This window comes from Periplaneta americana, chromosome 6, assembly GCF_040183065.1.
Source record: "Periplaneta americana isolate PAMFEO1 chromosome 6, P.americana_PAMFEO1_priV1, whole genome shotgun sequence".
Lineage (NCBI taxonomy): Eukaryota > Metazoa > Arthropoda > Insecta > Blattodea > Blattidae > Periplaneta > Periplaneta americana.
The window spans coordinates 117,831,640-117,857,502 of record NC_091122.1 but is presented as its reverse complement, the minus strand read 5'-3'; the positions used below and the strand labels follow the sequence as shown (position 1 = coordinate 117,857,502).

Below are 25,863 nucleotides of genomic sequence, written 5' to 3'. Positions count from 1 at the left end.
AGACAACGTGACGGAATATTATTGGCTAGTTACGCAATTTCTCGCCTGTGATTTAAATCAATTCAATGATGGAGAAATAGTAAAGAGGTTTATGATTAAAGCTGCCGAATTAATTTGCCAAATTGAATAAAAGTTTTCGAGTCTCTCACGTTAACCAAGCGCTTTGATAATAATTCGCCACTGACTGCCTTACCGATTATAATAAGGTGACGCAGGTCACAGCAGTTTATATTTCCCATCCTAATCTGCAGTCTCCTCTCCTAGTAAACAAACTATTTCAAATCGAGTGCCTCACGTAACCGAAAATTGTGCCCATGTATGATCTATCATAAGAAGAAAAGATTCGCTTATAATGAGCATCCTGCAGCTACAAATTTCTTGATCGAGGAAAGTTCAGAAGTTAAAACAGTTCTTTTCCAAAAGTGCTCATTGATACTACCAGTGCCACCAGCACCTAGATGGCCAGCCAAAGGATCCTCTCTTCCGATCAACCTATCAGAAAAATTTACATCCAGAAAAGTCATAGGAATGGGGTGGAGCTTCATGTTGCTGAAAAGCTGATCCTGGGGGAGTTGGTCAACAACAAAAGTTCTGCAACATGTCCAGATACACATTCCATATGACTGTCGCCTCAATGAAGAATAATGGTCCAATGACGAAATGCTCTAGTACTCAATGGCACCAGACTTGTTTCTGCATTAAACATTGGTGCGTGGTTGTTTTTAAATCATTATTGCACAAACTTGGACAGTTCCTCTATCTTGTCAGATGTAAATTACAAGAATATCTTCATCTGATTTTAAATGATGAGCATCTATTTTTCGATCCCGCTAAGCAGAACAAGGTGTAGATAATTTAAACAATTCGTCAATAAGCCTATGTTTATGCATTTATTAGCCAGGACAGATAAAAAAATAGTTTAAAGTAATTTATACAGTTCAAAGGGATTTGCATTTCACGAATTACTTGAATTGGACATAAATCTCTGTGTGTAATTAAAAAGATTTAAATATAGTTTTGAAGGTATAATTTAAGTGTGTCATTAAAAATTATACTGCATGTATTATTGTATCCATTAAGAAGAATTTGCTTATGTTTTCAATAAGGAGCCCTTTTACTTTTTTTATAAATTGCATATTAATGTAGGCTGACCAGACGTCCCCAGTGATGAGTTGCTGTCCCCGGGGAGCAAATGTTCTTGTTTTGTCCCCGGAATTTAATTTTGTCCCCAGAAGCTTTGATTTTGTTTCAATAAAATGTTACACATAAATATTTAAGGATTGTGAGGGAACTGCTGCGAATCATGCACATTTCTGAATGCTTCTCAGTATCAGACAGAAGAATCAGCGAGCACAGTATGAGATATTCTGCACTCTTTGAGAAAAACAGTTATTATTTATATTTATTTATTTAACCTGGTAGAGATAAGGCCATCAGGCCTTCTCTTCCCCTCTACCAGGGGAAGCATCGTTATCTTTGGTCATCTTAGCATTTGAGTTGCGTGGAAGCGTTAGAACTGCCGCAGAGTCCATTTGTAAGTAGTTCAAAAAATGAGGAATTTTGTGACAAACCAATAGGTGAGAAGTGGTATGGTATTTTTCAATATTTTAAGAAAAAATTCATTCAAACCGTTAATATACTCTATAAATTTAGTGTGCAAAGTTTTATATTTTTTATTTTATTGGGTTATTTTATGACGCTGCATCAACATCTCTGGTTATTTAGCGTCTGAATGAGATGAAGGTGATAATGCCGGTGAAATGAGTCCGGGGTCCAGCACCGAAAGTTACCCAGCATTTGCTCGTATTGGGTTGAGGGAAAACCCCGAAAAAAAACTTCAACCAGGTAACTTGCCCCAACCGGGATTCGAACCCGGGCCATCTGGTTTCGCAGCCAGACGCGCTGACCATTACTCCACAGGTGTGGACCAAAGTTTTATAGTTGTATCTACTGTTACATGTATTTTCTTTAACATTTCAACGGAGAGTGACTAGATAAGCATTTTTGGTTTTTCTTGAAATTGCCGATGTCCCCTGCTGGACCATAAAAAATCTGGTCAGCCTATATTAATGATGCCCTTCATTTACCTTTGATTCTTTCATTTGATTTTTTATTGTTGCATTTGAGAATATCAAGAAACCCTTTCCAACCACGTTTACTTTGAATTGTCTTAAATGTTGCAGTTGAGAGGTAGAGGACTGGATTACACTCTAATCGTGAAAGACAACAATCTCATAAAGTGGACTGGAGCAAACTCTTATCGCACATCACATTATCCATATGCAGAAGAGCTGATGGATTTCGCCGACAGAGAAGGAATAATAATTATTGATGAATGTCCCAGTGTAGATACTGAGTAAGTGCATGGTACAGTTACTTGAAGCGTGGTAGAAATGGTGAAATATTGTCATACACTAGTAATTGTAACATTATTAAAAGAGCCTGGATGTGTATGCAGACACATACTGGGAGTTCATTTGAAAGTGTGTCATGACGTCACTGTTAGTGAGTCAGCGATTTGAAACAAGTTTCAGCTTTTATGTCAGAGAAGTTGCCTATTAATCAAGGCGTTCAATCAAATTTGAGAACGTGTACGGTATAACTTGAACGTCGTAGCAACAGATGGCGGCCTGTACAGTCTGTGTGCTATCATAACCTCTTTCGACTGTGTTTTGCGCGGGCAAGTCGTACCCAGGGTATTTGTTATCATCGGTTGCGTACGGCAACATTCCACAACACAAATCAAATGCTCCGTGTCCATGTTGACCGTCGAAGTTAATATGAACAAATACTGTACGTAAGTAATCGTCTTAACCCTCTCCCCATATCCCGACAGTAAGAAAAAACTCACCTCAGTACGTGTTTCCAAACAGTTCACATTCCTGCCACTACCCGCGTTACGGTACGTATCGGTAAGTACTCTTCAGAAAGAACGCCGTACTTGCTAGGCAACTTCTCTAGCACATAGGTAATATTACTCTGCGGAAATGTAGGAAGATTGAATTCTCTAGGCTCATCAACTAGCCACATGACGGCATAAAGCAAGCCATGACACACTTTGAATTGAACACGTAGTATACTGAAATATCTAAGCAAATATGCACAAAATATTACAGCCAAACTATGCGATACAGACAGCAATCTTCAGTGGTTTAGAACTGCGCTGTTCTGAAAATCTGTCAGTGATATAAGGTTAAATGTTTTGACTTAGAACAGAGATATTTATAATACTTCACAATAAATGGTTTATTACCACAATCACTAGGGTTGGCAGGTGTCCCATATTTGAGACTGTAAAAGTTTGTCCCTTATTGACTCCTTCCAAGACATCCAAAATTCCGTATTTACGGACTAGTAAAAGGATGGCCATTTTTCATAATTTTCTTTTAATAGTTCATGTCTTTTTTACTATACCTACGGATATCATATTATCATCGCATTACAGATAAAATGAAGTGGTCCACACCTGTGGAGTAACAGTTAGTGCGTCTGGCTGTGAAACCAGGTGGCCTGGGTTCGATTCCCGGTCACAGCAAGTTACCTGGTTGAGGTTTTTTCCAGGGTTTTCCCTCAACCCAATATGAGCAAATACTGGGTAACTTTCGGTGCTGGACCCCGGACTCATTTCACCGGCATTATTATTGCCTTCATCTCATTCAGACGCTAAATAAATGTTGATAAAGCGTAGTAAAATAACCTACTAAAAAAAATAAAAATAAAATGAAGTGCAAGTAAAGCACAGGGAAGAAAAGAATAGATGTTCCACAGATCTCACGAAAGCCGTTATGTTGGGTTCCAATTAAATACCACTGTTTTTGTCTTTGTACTTGATATTTTTAGGTTATATTTCGCGGTTACATTTTGTAATTTGTGAGCAGCCATTTGGAGGTGATTCTCTGAATTTGACAACACGACTTGGTCATCCGCAAATAGAAGGCAGTTCAAGTTTATACCATTAACTTTAAAATCATATTCTATATCTTTTCCAATGACATCGTTAAGATAAATATCAAATAAAATAGGTGACAATGGGTACCCTTGTCGTGCTTCTCCATTTATTTCTACCATTTGTTTCCCTAGCTCATTTCCCTTGTCAGTACATATTTTTGATATAAACTACAAATGGCTCTAATTAATTGAAAGTATTTGCCACAGTTCTGACTTATTTACTTTATCAAATGCCTTTTCAAAATCGATACGGTATACAAAATGTGCGTTTCGATATTGTGTTCCCTCCTTTTCTAAAGTAAAATTAATTAATTTTATGTCTTATAGCTTGTTACTGTACATACTTAAATTGAAATGCTTCTATGCCAATTATTACTTGTCTTTAATGACTGTCATGTCAATGACTTATGTTTCAGGAACTTTTCTCCTTCTCTACTTGAGAAACACAAGGATTCATTAACGCAATTAATTCGTCGAGACAAGAACCGTCCTAGTGTAATATTTTGGTCCATAGCTAATGAAGCTAGAACACAGTTACCAGATGCTGATTCTTATTTCAAGTGCTGAAAAAAATGTTTATTCTTTTTCAACAATTAACTTTGTAACTGAATGAAAATATTATTAATAATTTTCTGTGGTGTATTTGTAATATGCATCAAAGAGGACTTGGTGAAAGTAGAAAATATAGACTACTGGATTTTAAATCTCTTTGCTATCTCTAAGTTCATTGTTCAAATTTACTCAAGAATCTAATTAGATATCCTCTTCTTACCAGTGACTTTTCATATTTACTTCTCTGAAACAGTAACTTGCTATTAAAATTTCTAGTGATAGCATGTTGTTTTTTGTTTAATTTGGGATAAAATAAGCTCCACATAATCAGCAGAAAATTAATTTTTCACTGCTCATTCTTTTGTTTTGCAGGGCCATTGTGGAGCACGTGAGAAGGTTAGATTCCACTCGACCCATAACTATGGCTCTAGCCAGAGGATCTGGTGAAGATCGGACAGTCAGTATGAATTAAAATCTAACAGGCACAATGCTTAGAAATCCTTAGTATCTCGATGTAATATGCATAACATTCGTTAATCTAATATAAACAAGCTTTTCAATATTATAGGTGGTAACATACAGTACTAAGTGGCAGCAAGGCAGCGGAGCATATGCCTCCATTAATCATGGGTTTAATTTAAAGAAAAAGAAAGCAGGACGATTTTGGCTTCTTCTCTCAAAGACATACAAAGAACTAACTTAAGTACCACTAAATCTGTGAAAAAAGAAAATGATTTTATTTCTATGAAAAAAGATTCTTTCTTGAAAAATAAAGCTCTGTTCACCATTTCCTTCCTTATGATGATATTTGGATAAGTCACTGAATACAAAAAAGTTCTATATAAACCCTGCGGAACTCGATAAAATGTGTCCCTGGCTAAACCATCTTCTCATGCATTCCATTTTTACCAGCTGTAGCAACAACACACGTTAGAAAGCTGTTAGTATTGATTAGAAGACCAAAGACAATCAGTACACTGGTATCAGAATAAGAACGACAAATTTTTGTTTGCATAAATAAATAATAATGATGTTATTGTACCTAATTTAATTAATTTAAATAACTTAACAGTTAATCAGTTAAAAGAGTGTTAAAAGAGTGTATACAAGAATGAAGAATTTTGTATGTTAAATAACTGACTGTACTGTGTGTTCAGTTCAAAGTGTGTCATGGCTCGCTGTGTGACGTCATGTGCCTAGCTGATGAGCCTAGACAATTCAATCTTCCTACACTTCCGCAGAGGCGTATTACCTATGTGTCAGAGAAGTTGCCTGGCAAGTATGGCGTTCATTCTGAAGAGTACGTACCAATACGCACGGTAACGCCGGTAGTGGCAGGAATGTGAACTGTTTGGAAACATGTACTGAGGTGAGTTTTTTCTTACTGTCGCGATATGGGGAGAGGGTTAAGACGATAACTTACGTACAGTATTTGTTGACATTAACTTTGACTGTCAACATGGACATGGAGCATTTGATTTGTGTTGTGGAATGTTGCCGTACGCAACCGATGTTAACAAATACCCTGCGTACGACTTGCCCGAGCAAAACACAGAGGTTATGGTAGCACACAGACCGTACAGACCGCCATCTGTTGCTACGACGTTCAAGTCATTCCGTACATGTTTTCAAGTTCAGATTGAATACCTTGATTAATAGGCAACTTCTCTGACATAAAAGCTGAAACTCGCTTCAAATCGCTGACTCACAACAGTGACGTCATGACACTTTGAAATGAACACCCAGTAGTTTTAATTAACAGTAAATTTTAAATACGTGGGAATTTATTTTATAAAGACTGTAGGTAAATTCTGCTCTTGCTGAGAATTTCAGCATTATCATTGAGTCTGAGGAAGCACAAACAGGTTCGAAGAAAATTTAAAATGTTAAATGTTAACACAGTGAAGTCGTTATTTATTAATTTAAATAATTTAATAGTTAATCAGTGATATAATATATTGTTTTGTTTTATTGAAGGGTCAATATTTGGATGTGATTGGCTTCAACCGATATAATGGCTGGTACAGCAATACTGGAAGGACTGATACAATTCGTAACAATGTGATAGCAGAGGCAGGGGCTTGGTATCAGAAGTACAAAAAACCTATCATGATGCTGGAATATGGGGCGGATACTCTGGCTGGACTTCACTTGGTAATGCAACTTAGTTATAATATTTAATTATGGTGTCTTAAAAATAAATTCTTTTCATTACAGTTTTTGAATTCATCTTACATAGATATTAATATACAGAGAGTTCTTATGAATCACCATAACTGATTTTTATTTACTACAGGAATATCCGGAATTGCAGGCCAGACAAAATAGCTTTTGCGCCCTACACATTCAGCATTTTTTATCTGTAATCCCAGATATTTCCTGTAGGTTCAATGATAGTTCATATTGGCACCGATACGATAACCTTATAATGGCACTGAACAGTTTAGCCAACTTTTAGATAACATGATAAACTAAAATAAGTCCGTTAAATAAAAATAGTCCCCAAATGTTAAGCAAATCATATCAAAAAGTCAGTGAATGACATATAAATGTGAAAAAATATACATTCCGACAAACTTATAAAATTGTTGTTTTTATCTCGTCAGGAAACTTATTTTTAAGTCCATGTTGAATCTTTCGTATACTACTTTTAACACTTGAATATAAATAATTGATTAAATGGGGATATTACTCGTGTTAATTATGTAAGCATGTGCGTCTTACAGCTGTTTCGGTGCTATTCGACACCATCCTCAGAGCCTACTATATATTCTTGTTTCAGACATATTGTTGATGAACTTTTAGCAAGAGAAGGCCACACAGTTCTGAGACTCCCTCCATACCATTCTTTCTTTAATGCGATTGAGCTTGTGTGGTCAGTGGCAAAGAACTATTATAACAAAACAGTAGCTTCACGCCCAGGCCATGGCTTAGATCGAGCCAAGTCTGTATGGCATGAAGCACTCAGCAAGGTATGTAGTTAACACAAGCATATCTTTCTTTACATATTTAAAAATGCAGTTTCAATACTAGTTATATATATATATATATATATATATATATATATATATATATGTAATTAATTATATATTAATTATGTATATTTATATAAATTATAATTAATGTAATTATATTTAATATTCTAAATACTGTATTCATATCATGACTATACAGGTAACTCCAGATATATGGAAGAATGAAGTAAACCATACAGAGAAAATAATTATGAAGTATTATAATCAAGAAGTGAGAAATGCGCCAGAATTTCAAGAGTTCATTGTCGATCTTAGAGATACTGATGAAGAGGATGATGCTGATCACAATGACACAGAAGATAACGAAGAGGTGTTGGCCACTCCTATTGAATCTCTACCAGGGACTTCAAGGTAAAAAACAAGTGGTTAATATTTGTATACCTCATATGAAATACAATTTGAGTTTGAGTTGTTTTAAAAGTCTATATTACAAAGAGCATTGTAAATAATTTATTGAATATACTGCATCAATTAGTATGCTTTCTCCCACATTCTCATCACTGATAATTTCAAGTTATCTTTCCTATTATTCAGAAATTGCTTAGGACTGAACAACAGATTTTCACTTCCAGGGATTAGGTACCATGGTGCTGCAAGAAGCTGGTGAGTCTTATTTCATCATTCTCTTTGAATACCCCAACCTTTCTAACATCCACGCCATTTTGCACAATGGCACAGCTGGACAGCCGCATCAGCAGCACTACTAATTCAAGGAAAGTAAAAGTGTCTCTGATGATCAGACACCTCATATCACAACCTACTATTTTTTTTTTTTTTACAATATAATGTATAGACAGATTTCCGTACTTTAAAATACAATGAGGCTGTATGATCTCATCACTGATAATTTCAAGCTATGTTCGTTTCTATTATTCTGAAATTGCTTAGGACTTAACAACAGATTTTCACTTCCAGGGATTAGCTATCATGGTGCTCCAAGAAACGAGTGAAGCTTATTTCGTTGGTCTCTTCGCTGAATGCACCAACCTTCTGACATCCGTGACAGAAGATTGCACAACGACATATAGCTGGATAGGCGTATCAGAGCCCATCATTAAGTCAAGGAAAGTAAATGTGTCTCTGATGATCAGACATCTCATATCAAAACCTATCATTGCTTTCTTTGCCCCCTTTTTTTTTTAATATGATATAGCTAGATTTATGTATTTTAAAAAACCAAGGAATAAATTTCTGTGGGGGTGGTATTTTGCTTCAAAACTTGCCAGGCCCTTGAGATATGCATTGGAAGTTGGCTTATTTTCAACATTTCTGTTTCAGAGCTTGATGTCACATTTTTAGATGCAAATCTTATTAATCCAGTGTTAATTTATATACTATGTATAACATATTTTCTTGATTCTAATTTTAATTTTTCCTCCTTTTCTAATGACACGTGATTTATTGACAAGTCCAGTGTTGTCAGCATAATGACTACTAAAAAATTCATTCATTTACTGTTGGTGTTAAAAGGGTTTATGTGTCACAAGTTTCTTGTGTAAAACATACACAGATCCCCTTCTAATATTGACCATCTCTTAAATCAACTTCTGTCTTTTTTTCAGTCTCAAAGGATCTTATGATGCCAAGATAGCTCCACCGAATATGATCAAGGGACTACTTAAAGCAGAGGATGTCTGGAAATTCGACAATATGACCAATTTCAGAATTATTAGAACATTGTGCAAAGAACATGAATGCTCGAGGACCATAATATGTCTGTCAGAAAATTATAATTATTTTATTTTTGTATCACTTTGTATTTTCAGAAAAATAAGTTTGATATTACACAGAAAATAGTGAGTTGATTATTTATTGTCTAATTTCTTTGTTGTTGCCTAACTATAATACATTTTTTTACCTATATTAAGTTTGTATGAGAAAATAAAAAAATATACATGTTAATTGCAACCTGTCCCTTGTCAAAGTATCCTCTCACTCCTGAGGCAAAGGCTGGAATACTAACATTGTATTATCCTGATTGAATGTATCATTCCATAATGTTCTATATAAATATATGTATATAATAAAAAAAGTTTGGTTATTATGTCACACACACTTTTCCATTAGTCCTGAAATAATACAAATATTTCAATTCTGTTCCTTCTGCTGGTTGAAACAAATTCCATCATACAAAGTTAATTCTTGCATAGAAATTGGCAATCAAAAGTAAGTACGATATTTTACATTTTCATTATCTGTTTATTAAAATTTTTATTTATTTAATTTCAAAAATCCCATTGCCCTATTGAATATTTCGAGGACATCATACCAGAAGGGAGTATGAACAAATGCAGGGTTATTGAAATATTTCAATAGAAACTTAGTTTGAACTAACGTTTATTAATTACAGTGGGTATGAGGAAGGATCAGGAATGTACCTTGTTATGTAAACAAGGATAGAATAATTATTCTATATTTAAATGGTTCTAATGTTACGGTGTAGTTTTGCTCATATGCCCTTCTGCGATGATAGCCTCGAAGAAAATAGGGCAATTTAATATATAATATAATTAGGCTGTCTACTATTCCACTTATATGTTTATTCAAATTCTTGCTGATCAGGCTTCAAAGAGGAATGTGTGTACCAAAATAAATGAAAAATAAATAATAGGGATGGATGTAATACAGTTTTAAGAAGAACTGATTGCGAGATAAGAGAAACAACAAGGTAGTTTAAGCCATGAACATTATTAACATTAGTGGTTTACGTTCAATGTTGGTAGCACTGAAGTGCAGCCATGTTTGATTATTTGGTACGTCATTATATGTTGTGTCGAGTATATCTGGAGGCCGTCTCCTCTATCCGCAACCTGAGGACGCGCCATGCCGTTGTGATAGGGACCCACAATACATGGCCTGTCTTCGGACAGTTGACTAAATAAACAATAACAATTCTTATAATGCATTATTAAAGGAATTTCATTACATAGGCCTAACTTTAATATTGGCTGCAATTATTCTTATATAAAACTCTTAATAGTGTAATTATGAGTAAGGAACTATTATGTCTTATTAATTTTAATGCAATGAAAACAAATTTAAGAAATATATACAATTACTGCATATTCTCATTTTAATCAACAGTGCCGATATTAAAATGCTAATCTTTAATTCAAATGTATAATTTATTTTTATTTCCCTATCTCTTAATAATAACCTTCTAGATTTTGGCTTTTCATTGGATACAACATACTCTATACAAAATTGCTTTATGAACTTTTGTTCACGCCATTTGATTAAAATTTGTGATTTTATGTAGGTCGAATATTTTTCTTTATCCTCAGACTTAATGAGTTTAACTATTTTGTTTTGGATCATGCAGCATAATTGGGCTCAATTGTGTCAACATAAGTGGGATTTATTCCTGTTCATTGGCAGAATAAATAAATATAATTTTACAGTGTTAAATCTGTTATGGTAATCTTCATAGAGGTTACATTCATTCACTTCGTGCGTTGCTCTGATTGTATGGTAGAGTACATGAAATCTACTGCAAATGCAAGGCTTTTAATGTGAATTAAAAATGGGTCAAAATCAAGCGAATGACCATTCAGACTCTCAAGTACGCCAATTTCTGCAGCCTGCTTGGCAATATATGCATTATAAATCCATAATATTGCTATGTCCCTCCTTCAAACCGGCTTCAAGTTAAAGCACAATCTAGTATATACAGTCGCGAAGCTTGAGTTTATGAGGACCCTAGGAACAATAGACTGTGCAGGTACTATATCGCATTGTCTGTAATGAGGCGATATTAGCGATCCTAGTGGTTAGCAACTGTCTATGGATGCATATTTACTACGATCTTCGTGACTGTATATACTACACTGTGGTTATAGCACAGTCTAGTATATATAGTCACGAAGCTCAATACCTAGTAAATATGCATCCATAGATAGTTGCTAACCACTAGGATCGCTAATATCGCCTCATTACAGACAATGCGAAATAGTACCTGCACAGTCTATTGTTCCTAGCACCCTCACAACTCAAGCTTCGTGACTGTATATACTAGACTGTGGTTATAGCATGACAAGAGTCTCCTTCGATCCCTCAAATATCTTTTGAATCTTGCACACGGCCGGCTTGCTTACTCGCGGACGCACCTACTGCTTCGAAAGAGCACCTGAGTTGGTCAACACTGAATAAAGGTTACTGAATAGCCTCCTTTCTTTCCAATCCACATCAATATTTTTTTAGGATTCCGGTAAATTTATTCCAATCCACTCCAAGAAATATTACAGTAGAGAATACAATATTAGAACAAGTAAATGAAATTAACAATCTAGGGTGCTAATTATATATGAAGGCGAAACAGATATCAAAACAAAAATAATTACGGTATTGCAAAAAAAATATTCGCCATATTAAATCAAACAATTTTCTGTCTATTGATAACTAATGGGTCAAGTTTAAGACATATATATCCTTATACTTTATATGTGCCTATCTTCTTGTCTCATTGTACCTCGTACCGGTTCCTCTTGTTGACTCTTACATAAAATATTGTAAAGAGAACATTTCTGTAAAAAAAAACACTGCAACAAAATAAGTTAAAACCGAGGACACACAAGATGAATTCACTGAACTCATTGCCATGAACTCATTTCGTGTGGGAAAATCCACACTCCATTCCTTTCATGTACGCCGCTGAACACGTGTAACTGATTAAATTCTGCAAACCAAAGCAAGCACTGCACTTTACGCTGTGGCGTCCAGAGCTGGACTGACAAGGAAACAAGTGATGCATAACCTTCCTTTTTTTGCGCTTGTACGGGAGGTGACGCAACAATCATCTTGCAAGTGTGACAGAACAAATCTCGAAGAGATTTTCTATCAATTGCGCTTTATGTTAAAAATTATAATGTAAAATTCTCGCATTATATGCTGTTTAGTCCGGACACTCTGTACAAGACAAGGGACAAATATCCAGTCCAGTCCCATAAAGTGGAGATAAATCTGCAACTGTGAACGCAGTATCCATTAAGACACTGGACATTGAGTTCTCTCGAATAAAAGTACAATTACAACAAGAAATAACTTCTGTAATTAACATTTTATTTAAAAGTAGGAAATATTTGTATGCATTACATTGTGATATATGCATATTTTCAGTACAATATTTCATACAATCAGACATTGCATGAATTTCGAACACCCTTTCAAGCTCTTTGTATAAAATATCTGTACATTATAATAATAAGTACGATTTAAAAATAACTTATATTTATAACTGAAAATATTTCTCTGTGACGAACATGTAGTGAGACAGGTGGAAAAATATATATTTACACTTCAAATTGTCTTGAAAAGTCAAAATTATGTTTCTATAAACAAGGTTCAGGCCATAAAGTGCCCATTTACTTCAATATCCATTAATTATAATTTGAACTTTTATCGTCCCAAACAATATTTTGTTAGACATATTTCAAAGGAATTGAAGTAATAAAGAAATTGTTTGAAACTAAATCTGATTTTTCCTCGAGACGTCTATAGAAGTTTCAATATAGAAGTCAATCAACACGAAAGAGAGGGAATATGCTTCACGGATGTGCTACAATATTATCTCCACACACACTCACACATACTAATATTCACTCACTGACTCAATGACTCACGTTTGGAATGTTGAACTGTAAAAGAAAGGGAATTCCTCGACCTGAAATTGACAAGACTATCACTGTCAGTTGTGATAGCGGCTGATAATTTTAGAAGGGAAATAGAGCATATTTGTCGGAAGTCTGACCCGATTTTTGATCGCGAGAATAATGTTTCCTTTCGTCGAGAAGGGAATAAAGCTTCTACTGGTACCGAAGTTACAAAGATGAAAGAATGGATTACAAGTAGAAACTCGGTAAAGCCACGTGCACTAGGGTACCAATACTGCTTATTGTGATAAATCTACAGCTGAATTTTGACGTTGGCGAGAAATTGCCAGGATATTTTGCCTGAAGCCCTTGATGATAGGATTATTTTACCTGCATTATACAGTGAAACCTCTCTAATGTGGACACGATAGTTCAATAAAGAAATTGTTTAGCATGCAATGGAAAGGAAATTATTGTACGTAAGGAACTACAGTATTCAAACACTTCGCCATTTAGTTCGTTATTAACAGTTTTGCTAACTCTTTTTCTTTCCAACTGCAGTTTTGTTCCCATGCATTTAATAATGAGGTCCTATTGTTGCTAATGTCTGAAACTGTTGACAACTAACAACATAACACAAACAATCAATAACTTTTCTTCCTTTCAGTGGTTAATTCCACCAACTTATTCTCACAGGTAAACACCTCAACAGAGACTGATTTCTATAGTGCAGGCCTGCTGAAATAATTTCGCATCATAAAGTTAAGTGTTATGAAAAGTAATTCTCCTTCACTTCATACTCATAGCCATTGTACAGTTATAAAAAGGATAAAGTGGGTAATTCCAGGAAAGTAGAAAGAGGTTCACTGTTGCTTAGCCTACTGTACAAGGAAAACCCCGTCCTCATTCCACTGTGTTAATGGTTCTTGTAAAGCACAAGGGTTCAATGGAACTCAACTCTAAACAGGTAGCAGAAATACACAATAGAAAAAGAGAATCGTCCAAGATAAACTATAAGGGGTGTCCAACATAAAGGATATATTGGCCATGTAAAAGCAGAAAATATGTCCAATATAATGAGGTGTCTAACATACAGAGGTGTCCAATAAAGAGATTTCACTGCATCTACAAGAGCTTTCCAGCTTTATTTTCCGCCTGAAAGAAGTCAAGCTAAGAATTTAGCCGTGATCCTCGGATTCAGTGGCAAAGTATGCCAATCACAGTCGTTGATTGAGGAATTCCTTGTATGTGGAACAAAGAAGGTCAGAACAAATTCGCGTGAATTACAGTAACACAGATATGCCATAGGAAAACAAGAAGTATAGAGTTCAGAAATTTTATCTAATTTTGTGTTTGCAGTATCCTCTTAAAGTAGTGCCGATGGGAGTACATTTCTAACAGTTCTTGTGCGAGGGAATGAGAGATAATGTGACGGCACAGAAGGCATCGCATAAATATATTTCTCCTCACTAGAAATGGGGAGGATAACTTGGGAAATGATTATCACATAAAAATGCAATCTCTTCCCTTGTTCTCCTTGTATTCATCTTGTTTTCTTTGTGTTCTCCTTGTATTCCACGTGTTCTGCTTGTATTTCCATTGTTCTCTTTCTGTTACCCTTGTTCTCCTTGTCTTCGCCTTTTTTCTCCTCGTCTTCGCTTTGTTATTCTTATATTTTCTTGTTCTCATTTGCATTACATTTGTTCTTTTTATCTTTCCTTTTTCATCTTGCCTTCCCCGTGTTCTCCTTATATTCCCGTTATTCCTATTGTCTCCTTGTTTTATTTCTCGCACCACACACATGTAGTTGTATGTAAAGATATAGCATAGTGAAGCTATGTAGCTGTAGATTTCCTTGTTTTGCTTGGGAATACCCCTTTCCTGCCATAATGAGAAGAAAATAACGTCGATTATGAAGCTCATATAGTAGCTTTCATTCTTCACTTCCCTAATTTGTAATAATACAGCATAATAGAGACAAGAAAAACATAAACATCCGGGATTTGGGAACTGCTTATCAGACTTAATCCGATATAGGCTAGTATATGATGATGATGATGATGATGATGATGATGATGATGATGATGATGATGATGGAATTCAAGTGAATGTCCTGCGCTGGCCTAAAATATCATGTCTTAGACTAGCGTTACAGAATGAGATCTCCTTCTGGTCTTCATGGGGGGAGATTTTCTCATGAAATGTCGGCTAGTGTATGGAATCCTTGTCTACCCAGCTTCGTAATGAATCTGGAGAACTACAGTAGACAGTGAAATCCGGTTCCGCGAGTCGGCTATAATGGCTGGGGTATCAACGTAATCACACGTTACACCTGTACTGGTTGGATGAGAGTTCACCTCTGTTGAGGCATGTGCACGTGAGGCCAAAAGTCTGCTGATAGACCTTGGTCCTCTATGGGCTGTCGCGAACAGGATTACTATTAATCAATGCAAATGTGAAACAAACATGACAAAGATACTGTGTTCTTGTTACTACGTGACACAGATCGGCAGTGTATATTGTGAAACGGATTTTCATTGAAGTGAGTTACAGTCAGTAGCGGATCGCCCATAAGAATTAACATAGCTGCATTCTTTAGAGTAAATTTTATAATTCATTACGAGATAGGGAAATTAATTTAATTTTAATTTTCCTTGGACCTTCATTGCTGAACAGAAAACATTGTAGGATGTGTGCTTCTTGAAAGTTGAGCGATGGGTTGAGTCTTACTACGAATATGGTGAGGCAGATATCCGCATAAAACGTGGCAACGGATAGCAGTTCCCGCAGCAAGGATGTTTAACAACGAGCAATAGGGATATCTTATGCGAAGTTTTACCGTTAGATGGCAGGAGAGTTCCATGCGGCGAAACTTGTTGTAGGGCTATGTTATGTCATATGCTACAGTTGTTTACGTTTTCCCGCTTGTTGGTTTTCTGTGCGTGTCAAAATTATATTTTCAATTATTTTGTATAACCTAGTATAATTTAATATAATTCAATATTTTCTTACCTCATAATTTAATTTACAATAAATAGTAACGTAAATCTGTATAATATTGAGCGATTCCCCGAGATGGGTGGGGAAATCTGCAGTATGCAGAAAATAGATACGAGTAAATTGAATGTTCATGAACCTAAACGAGAACTTTGAGAACAAGGTGCACGAATAAAAAAATAGGAATTATGTCGAAGGTAAATATTGTCCTTTTTAATCATTAGTATTTAAGTACCTTACACTGAAAAGAGGAAATGCACCCACCAAAGTGTTTTTTTTATGGGGAAGGGACTATCGAGATTGAATTCCTTGTATTTTTTTCTGTAGTTGCAGAAAGATCAAATGCAAGTTTTAATAGGATGATATATGGTCGCAGTAGTATCACAATTATTCGTGCGTTTTGTAGGTTAAGGACATGCAGTTGTGAATACTATGTAGGATGATTTTGAAAATTTGAAATTCAAACATGGTTTTAATATTTAGTCTACAGTATATTAAAAACATTATTCACGAAATTGATTTCACTACAGATCGTCCTGAATAATAAACACTCCAGTTTATCGAGAGTTTACTGCAGGCGTAAACTTCGGAGACTCCTACAACTACTGCATATAATCCAAGCTAGTATAGCTCGCTGTCGAAGTTGCATTTGCTTTTATTAATTTTTCTTTTTCCTCTTCCAAAATGAAACTGTAGCCAACGATTCTATACTTGAAGTAGTTACTTTTGTTTAATAGCTAGCACTTTCGAGGCGCAATTTAATTAGTTATATTTTTTAAGGTTTAAAGCGTATATTCAGAATATTTCGGGACCTTATTGAAGACAAAAAGCTTTCCCTGGTTTTACATATAGAAACATAACAAAAATTTGTCATTTTTAGTTGTTGTGAAGAGTATTTAATATACTAATACACTACGTATATCCTCAACGTTTATATACCGAAAAACAAATGCACACGCAAAGCACATCCCTCAAAGTACACGTGCGCTATCTGTTGGTGCTAGTTCAGGATATCCCTATTGAAGGATTCAGAACCATAGTGGGCCAAGCGCCATTTATTAAAAACGGAGAAAGCAAGGGTTAAAGTTAAGTGAATACTATAGTTTAATAAAGATTAAACTATCATTTAGTTTTAATGTGTATACTTTATATTACTTGCTGTATGTTTCCATTGAATTATGGTAATAACTTCCTTTTAATCCTTGTTTTCTACGGTTTTAGTAAATGGCGCTTGGCCCACTATGGTTCCGAACCCTTAATTCTTATGTGAATGTCACATTTTCCAACGTTTAAAATGTTTGCTTTTTGATAAATATTCACTCGAATATTAATCTAATATTTTCAATTGCAAATTTTAAAGTGGTACAAACAAGCAAACAAAATACCGATACAACTTTAATAAATGTTTCTGATCATTATTTAATAAGAAAAATAGGCCTATAGGTTCTCGCCACTGACTGCAGCGAATCGATTTGGCCAAGGCGCAGAAACTGTCAGAGAACGATGCCACTTACAGGGAAGTTCTTACCTCTCACAATATTGTTTTCTGTATAATTTTTCTCCGTATTTTTTGGCATTATCGTTTTCTTAATAGTTACTTCATTTTATTAAATAAAGTTTTAATTTCCAGAAGAAAAAATTTGTTGTCATTTCGTTTTTTAATAATTTAAATCGCCTGGAATCAAACTGCACTTTCTTCAAATTATGAAATATGGGAATAAGGTATGTATCAGTGTAAATTTTTGCAGGGATTGTGATAAATTGTTCGTTTGGAGTCAAACTAGAATTTATCTGCCTTAACTTAGTAGTAGAATCACCGTTTGGAGTCCAACTGCACAAGTTTTTATTTTGATAAAGTGAAGTTTGATTCTAGGCGCCTCAGTTGATCTGATGAGTAGTGACTGTTCTGTATTTTTTTCTTTCTCCAAAGCTGGAGTTTCTTTGTACTGATACTGCAAACACAAACCACAACTTAGCATTGACAACACTCACATGAAGGCACCTTGAACAACTTTTCGGCTACAAAGTTTTAAGTTCCTTGTCTCTCAACAGTTTCAGTGAATAACCATTTTTTTCTTCTGACTTTTGAAGCTTAAAAATAATTTAAAAATCAGTTTTCCTTATTACATAAATTCAGTCTTATCGCATTCATTTTTATTTGGACTTCCAGTGAGTTGCGATTAATAATATTGTCAAAGTAACGGGATCTGAAAAATGAACGAGCTCTGTGTGGACCACAAGGCTGCTGTCCGCTTGTCTCACTCCAGATTTCATTACGGTATAAGCCTACTGGTAAGGGGTCTGGAGAGAGAGAAAGAAGGTCGGAATGAGAACGTAACCTTTTATTATTTTTTTAGGGAGAAGCGACCCGAAGGCTTGCGTCTCGTTTCCGTCTGTAAAAATATTGTAAAAGGGATGACCATTCCCGAACACGTGTCCGAAATTTGTAATATATTAATTTATGTGTATATAAATATTTCATTGTAATAGGCCTACTCGGCTTCATCTGACTAGGGGTGTAAATAAAATAGTACCAGAGCTCATCGAGAAAGGTTTTTTATTATTATTATTATTATTATTATTATTATTATTATTATAGTTATTGCTATTATTATATTTATTGTTATTATAATATTTAATGCTATTATTATTATTATTATTATTATTATTATTATTATTATTATTATTATTATTATTATAATCCGTGGCGCTACAGCCCGTAAAGGGCCTAGACCAACCAGCCAGCTGCTGACTTCACGCACACATGCCGAAGTAGAGGTAGATGATCATCCAACCAGAATGGAGGTATCGTGTGGTTAGCACGATGATCCCCCCAGCCTATAGCTGGCAATCGTAACCGAATTTCGCTACCTATCGTAGCTCCCCAAGTGCATGATGCTGGGTGGGCACCGGCCCATACACTGGCCGAAATTTCGTGAGAAAATTTCTTCCCCCATGAGGACTCGAACCAGCGCGCATTCCGTAATGCGAGTCCTAGGCAGGATGCCTAAGACCACGACGCCAAGGCGCGGGACTATTATGGACTATTATTATTATTATTATTATTATTATTATTATTATTATTATTGTTATATTATTATTATTACTATTACAGTTATTGTCATTATTAATATTATTATTATTATTATTATTATTATTATTATTATTATTATTATTATTATTAGTAGTAGTAGTAGTAGTAATAGTAGCAGTAGTAGCAGTAGTAGTAATAGTAGCAGTAGTAATGCTGGTGCTATTTACTACTAATCCATACTATTATAAAATACAAAGTTGAGTCTGACGGAAGTAAGACAATTATTATTTTAAAAAGTAAAAATGAAGAAGCAGGGCACTTCCAAGCTGCAGAAAAAAGTACTGGGGCGGCATCATGGCACGAGTACACCTCTGTATCTCACTGGTCATGGATTCTGTCGTTGTCGTCATCAACAACACCATGTCCACGAAAATAACAGAGCACTCCGGTTCGTGAAAACATCCATTTCGAGCCCTGAGTAAGCCTACCTACGTACTATATCGTGTTACATTCTGATGTAACCTATATTTTTGTGATGCGCCTAATTTCATTACATTGTCATTTCACTGCAAGAGATTTTTAAAAATATTTTGAAGCCTTACAAAAGTAAATAAGTGACCATCCACTGAAACTCTTGGGATTCAAGTGGTTTTTCATTTAGGTACATAAATTAGTCGAGTAATGTTTGTATAAACACACATAATCAAATGAGCAATTGATTAATAATAAAATTTAAATCGAATTACGAATCGTCTTACTTATAAAATGTTGAGTCTTCTCACACTGCCACGTGCTTGCAAGCATTGTGGATACAGGTACTGGATCAGAGGGCCACCGACAGTCGTGGCTTGTTCGGTTCTCCGCACATTTTGACTGTCACTGCACCACTAGCACTAGCACTACCTCCCCGTCCCCACCTCCCACACAGTGGAACTGCTGTTATGAGCCTTCTGCTGTCGCGTCGGCTCTGTGTCCAAGCCATCCGACACGCGACTCAGTCTTCTGCCCCACCAACTGCGCGCCGCCCCCGCCGCTGCCTGTATGCTGCGCTCTCTCTGGGCCAGCAGCATCTCGCCGTAGTTATCGTTCAAGTTGCCCTGCATCCCGTGTTCGTACTTCGCCTCCTTCTCCAGGAGTTTCTCTCGTTGGATCTGCGTTCGTACTTCAGTAGGGACGTCAGGGATTGCATATGCCATTATTCCAGTGAGTGCAAACACGATGTGCTGCGGAAAGGAAATAAAAACAGTACACGATCTCAAAGTCAGACTTTAGAATAAATATGAAATAAATAACATAACTTGTTTAAAGTTCAGGATTTTTATTTTTATTTTATTGGGTTATTTTACGACGCTGTATCAACATCTAGGTTATTTAGCGTCTGAATGACATGAAGGTGATAATGCCGGTGAAATGAGTACGGGGTCCAGCACCGAAAGTTACCCAGCATTTGCTCGTATTGGGTTGAGGGAAAACCCCGGAAAAAACCTCAACCAGGTAACTTGGCCCGACAGGGATTCGAACCCGAGCCACGTGGTTTCGCAGCCAGACGCGCTGACCGTTACTCCACAGGTGTGGACGAAAGTTCAGGATTATAGCAAGACTAAATACAGAATGAGTCATAAGTATGTTTGGAAAACGCGTGAGCGTGCTCCTGGATCAATAATAAGAATAATTCCTGATATGAAAATTTGACGGAAAATGCTTATTTATTGGAGAAATGATCATACTTTGTTTTTGTTCTTTTTTTGTTTTGTCACAAGTACAAATTTAAATTATGGTTTATTTAACGACGCTCGCAACTACCGCACACTTAAATGCCATCGACCTGGCCCGGGATCGAACCCGCAACTTCGAGCACAAAAGGCCAGCGCTATACCGACTACGCTACCCACGCCGACTCACAAATAGTACATGTTTGGAAACTTGTCATTTAACGTTTACAAAACGGTGCTCAATGTATCCCCCATCCACTGTTTACACATGCCTGAGCACGACGTACACACGACTGGCAAGTTTGCTCAAACACCTTGTTGTCATCACGGATCAATTGGCATGCATTTTCAACAAGTTGCAATAGCTCCTCTGCATCATTCACTGGTGTTGCATAGACGACAGCCTTCAAGTGACCCCAAAGGTAAAAATCTAATGGGGTGAGGTCGGGTGATCTGGGTGGCCAAGGCACTGGACCACCGCGTTCAATCAAAACAAAAACAATGTGCTACTGTCTTGTCACTGTGTTGTTTGTAAACAAACATTGGTACAAAATCAAAACAAAAAAACACAATAATATGATCAGATACTTATGAAAATAAGAGCCACTATTACTATTTTTTCCAATAAATAAGCATTTTCTGTCAAATTTTCATATAAGAAATTGTTCTTATTTTTGATCCAGAGCACGCTCAGGCGTTTTCCAAACATACTTATGACTCACTCTGTATAAGAATAAGTTACGAAGTTTTTGACGTCTTCGTACACAGGATTCCATTAATGCCGTCTCGTTCTTTAGTCGTATTCACAACAAAACTACGTTTTCTATTCTCACCCCTATCGTGCACGTCCGGCTTGACTCGCTTGTGTTGTTTTCCGGTTTTCAGTATTTTTAGTAAGTTATTTAACAACGCTGTATCAGCTACTAGGTTATTTAGCGTCGATGGGAGTGGTGATAGCGAGATGGTATTTTACGAGAAGAGGCCATAGATTCGCCATAAATTACCTGACATTTGCTTTACGGTTGGGGAAAAACTCGGTAAAAATTCAATCAGTTAATCAGCCCAAGCGGGAATCGAACCCACGCCCGAACGCAACTCTGGATTGGCAGGCAAGCGCCTCAGCCGACTGAGCTACGCCAGTGGCTTTCAGTGATGTTCATGGTAGAATAATATTAGCTACGCCGTCATCACAATTTAGAACTCGGTTCTTGTGGATGAGGGGGTTTTTCCTGCCCAGCAGTCTTTGACAGATGGCAAACCTATACATTCTGTGCCGAATACAAAGACGTAGTGAATGCGTCAATATAACACTTTTTTTTTCGGTAATAGGAATGTCGAAAATGCGTATTTCCGTAAAATCATCGATGTCGATTTTTATAATTACACAACACTTCTCCTCTGTGTGCTGTAAATATAAAAGGAGCATTTCTAATAACAAAACTATTAATAATTTTTATCGTTTCTTATTTTTTTCAACTCAAATGCTTCGTCAGATATGAAGCCCCTAACATGTGTTGGACGATATTTACAGAGCCGGATGACATGGTCGGGGCACTTCCTCAAGCTAGAATAGTAGAAAATAGAATTGTTATTTGAGGGGTTCACAACCAGAGTGGACCAAGTCCATATGGAATAGTTTTGAGATATTGAGTCTTAAAGTTCCTGGCTCACGCTTAGCAACCTTCACCTTCCGTAGGAAATGCTGCCCTCTGTGGAGTAACAAATGAGTTATGGACTTTGTTTGTTATGGCAATGCATAAATCTAAGTTTTCTTCATCCGAAATTGTATTAATCCACAAACTGATCACTGGTGGACTTGGTTCACTCTGGTTGTGAGCCCTTCATTTATGACAGGTAAAACGGAAGAACCTCGGGTAAACATGTTCCAGTACCATTTGATCCACCACAAGTTTCACTTTATTTTAATGGGGCTATGTTGACGCGCTGAGTATTCGGCTAACGATGTGTGACATGAACAAATAATAAATTTCATTATGATATAAAAACTGCATGATGAACTAAGGAAGAGTCTAGTGAAGTGCTTTGTGTGGAGTGTAGCATTGCATGGGGCAGAAACATGGACATTACGACAGAGTGAAGAGAAGCGAATAGAAGCATTTGCAATGTGGATATGGAGAAGGATGGAGCGTGTGAAATGGACAGACAGAATAAGAAATGAAGCTGTGCTGGAAAGAGTGGATGAAGAAAGAAAGATGCTGAAACTGATCAGAAAGAGGGAAAGGAATTGGCTGGGTCACTGGTTGAGAAGAAACTGCCTACTTAAGGATGCTCTGGAAGGAATGGTGAACAGGAGAAGAATTCGTGGTAGAAGTAGATATCAGATGATAGACGACATTAAGATATATGGATCACATGCGGAGATAAAGAGGAAGGCAAAAAATAGGAAAGACTGGAGAATGCTGTGTTTGCAGTGAAAGACTTGCCCTTGGGCAGAACACTTTGAATGAATGAAATGAATGAATGATACAGGGACATCACTTTATTTTTACCAACATTTTTAACATTAACCTGGCTATACTCTGAAACACTGTTGCCCCCTTCCATTACAGGAGTTTGATGTTACTAGTGCAATATGTAAACAAATCAGTTTACTAGCTATAGGAGGAGAGAAAAGTAGTGTATCTATTTATGTTATAGGGAAATAAGATATTACGATTTTCAGTTTGATCATCACTTTTAAGGAATTTTATCAAAATACAGTAGAGTAGTAACAATTTTTTTCAAAACTCAACTTTTCAGGCGGCTATGTTCGTTATGTCATGTCTACTTAATTTATCAAATTAATTATTGGTTTTAACATAAAATATAGAGAGTGCATTTAAATTGAGGGGTCATAAGTAAAGGGCTGTAAGTGCACTTAAGTTACTTTTGACAAAATGAGGTTTAAATATTTAAGCTTTCGTAAAATCGGTGAAATTATTTATTTAAATTTTAATGTGTGATGCGATTAAAATATCCCTTTGCCACTAAAATTTTAGATACTTTAGCTTACACTGCATGCACTTAACTCATGTTATTACAAATGTCACTAGCATTCCTTTGCTTCTAGCCACCTCAATTCAAAATAAGCTAATCTGAATTTTTAAACAAGTTGCTGAAAATGGTTGCCGTTCATTACAATGCAGGTTTAAATTCTTTTATGCATATTATTAAAACATTTTGAAGCATATTCTCTGAAATTGAATTTATCGTTTCTTGAATATAATTTTTAGTACGATATTATTAATATAGGTTCTTTCTTCTATAGAAAACGCAACCATATTTCTGAAACACACTATACACTGCAGTGTTTACTTCAGTGCTTGAAGACTTCGAATGCAACAGCGGCCGTAAGTTTGTGTGTCTGACGGGAGCAAGGACATCAGTGAAGGGGTGGGAGTGAAGTACATTCAGAAATGCAGGTACAATAAAAATGCAAGTAAAAATAAAATGATGTCCCTGTATAAAAATCAGATAGAGGAATACATAGGCCTACATATGTTGACTTAGCACTCAGTAAACAGTCTTCTGCTAACCCTACGTAATTTCCAGCACTAGTATTACTGTCGTATGACACTTCTATTAAACACGTACCTCAAATATTACAACGAAGGCAAGACGCGCTGCAAATACGTGCCAGTACTGCGGAGAGAGGTCATACTTGTTTGCACCTGGAGGATTGCGGTAGCCTCTGTACTGGCATGTTGGAGGGTCCGGTTCTGGAGAATCAACTGCTCCCATGTCCTTGCCGTAATCAGATGTGTTGAACTCTGTAGCATACAATAGTGCTAAGGCTGGTATTCATAATCGACACTTTATATCACCACTTTGCAAAGTGACACTTTTGACGAAAGTGGCTCTTTCATATTAGTGGTATTCATAGACGATTGAAGAAGTGCACTTCACAAAGTGTCACTTTACGCCAGCAAAGTGTAGAGTTACAATTTGGTTGGTAACAGAAGTCCCACAATGCCTTTCAAAACAAGAGAACAAACAATAACAAATTAATGACGTATAACCTACAAATTACAATGCTTGTGATTTGAATTGGGAGCCTAATTGATCGCCTAATTGATCGCGAGAGAGAGAAAATATATATTTAAAGTTGTTTTATTTCAGTTTCTAGTTTTTGTTGACGATAGTTTAGATTATTTCAGTCAGTTCAGATATATAACATTTTATTGAATAGTTAGTGATACTGCTGGTGAAATTAGGTTAGGTTTTGTACAGTACATAGCTGATCCATTAATTTATATAGTTAGATTAGGTTCTGCACAGGGCTAACGGCTTCGAAGCTGGGTACCTGGTTCTAATGAAGTGCACAGGTAGCAATCTAAAACATGGGGGCATGAGATAGTTACTCTGCCTGCCATTAAAAAATTCACTTCACTAAATCCCCAAGGTGTACATATCTTTTTCATTGATTTATGTCGCTAAGTTTAATTTTGTATGTATCCGTTCCACTGATTTATATAGTTCGGTTAGATTTTGTACATATCTTCTATTAGTTTATATAGTTAGGTTAAGTTGGATTGAGTAGGTTAAGTTTTGTGTGTGTGTGTGTGTGTGTGTGTGTGTGTATATATATATATATATATATATATATATATATATATATATATAGTTTAAGTTTGGTTTTATACGTATCTCCTTTATTGATATATCGTGTTATTTCCTTTATTTTCATTTTTGTCTTTTTCGTGAATAGTGAATACAAGTAAAAAAAGAATGAAATAAACATATTACTACTGCTATTATTATTATTATTATTATTATTATTATTATTATTATTATTATTATTATTATTATTATTATTACTATTATTATTAATATTTTCTCTCTCTCGTTTCCATTACTGCCTGCTCTTCAGGAATATTTTGAATGCTAAATGTTTCTACAATGCATAACAAAATAGGCCTAATAGTATGAGATCTCTTTTCATGGTGAGGTTATGACTGCACGTGAACTAGAGACAGTAGATGTATTGCTTACCGGCG

The 25,863-nt window shown here is 35.9% G+C and overlaps 2 protein-coding genes across 7 annotated transcripts in view; one reads left to right on the top strand and one right to left on the bottom strand.

Moving 5' to 3' along the window:
* Positions 1-9,343, top strand: part of LOC138701674 (beta-glucuronidase-like) — a 55,523-nt gene extending 46,180 nt beyond the window's left edge. The window contains exons 6-13 of the mRNA XM_069828817.1: positions 2,184-2,356; positions 4,365-4,508; positions 4,873-4,957; positions 6,478-6,654; positions 7,283-7,472; positions 7,675-7,886; positions 8,108-8,138; positions 8,451-9,343. Of these exons, the coding sequence (XP_069684918.1) occupies positions 2,184-2,356; positions 4,365-4,508; positions 4,873-4,957; positions 6,478-6,654; positions 7,283-7,294 (591 nt within the window). The 3' untranslated portion in view covers positions 7,295-7,472; positions 7,675-7,886; positions 8,108-8,138; positions 8,451-9,343. The remainder of the gene's footprint in view (positions 1-2,183; positions 2,357-4,364; positions 4,509-4,872; positions 4,958-6,477; positions 6,655-7,282; positions 7,473-7,674; positions 7,887-8,107; positions 8,139-8,450) is intronic.
* A 3,229-nt stretch (positions 9,344-12,572) lies between these two features.
* Positions 12,573-25,863, bottom strand: part of LOC138701673 (anoctamin-3) — a 91,980-nt gene continuing 78,689 nt past the window's right edge. For all 6 annotated transcript variants that reach the window (XM_069828810.1, XM_069828811.1, XM_069828812.1 and 3 more), the window contains 2 exons: positions 24,461-24,636; positions 12,573-20,377 (listed from right to left, as the gene is read on the bottom strand). In XM_069828810.1, the coding sequence (XP_069684911.1) occupies positions 20,054-20,377; positions 24,461-24,636 (500 nt within the window). In that variant the 3' untranslated portion in view covers positions 12,573-20,053. The remainder of the gene's footprint in view (positions 20,378-24,460; positions 24,637-25,863) is intronic.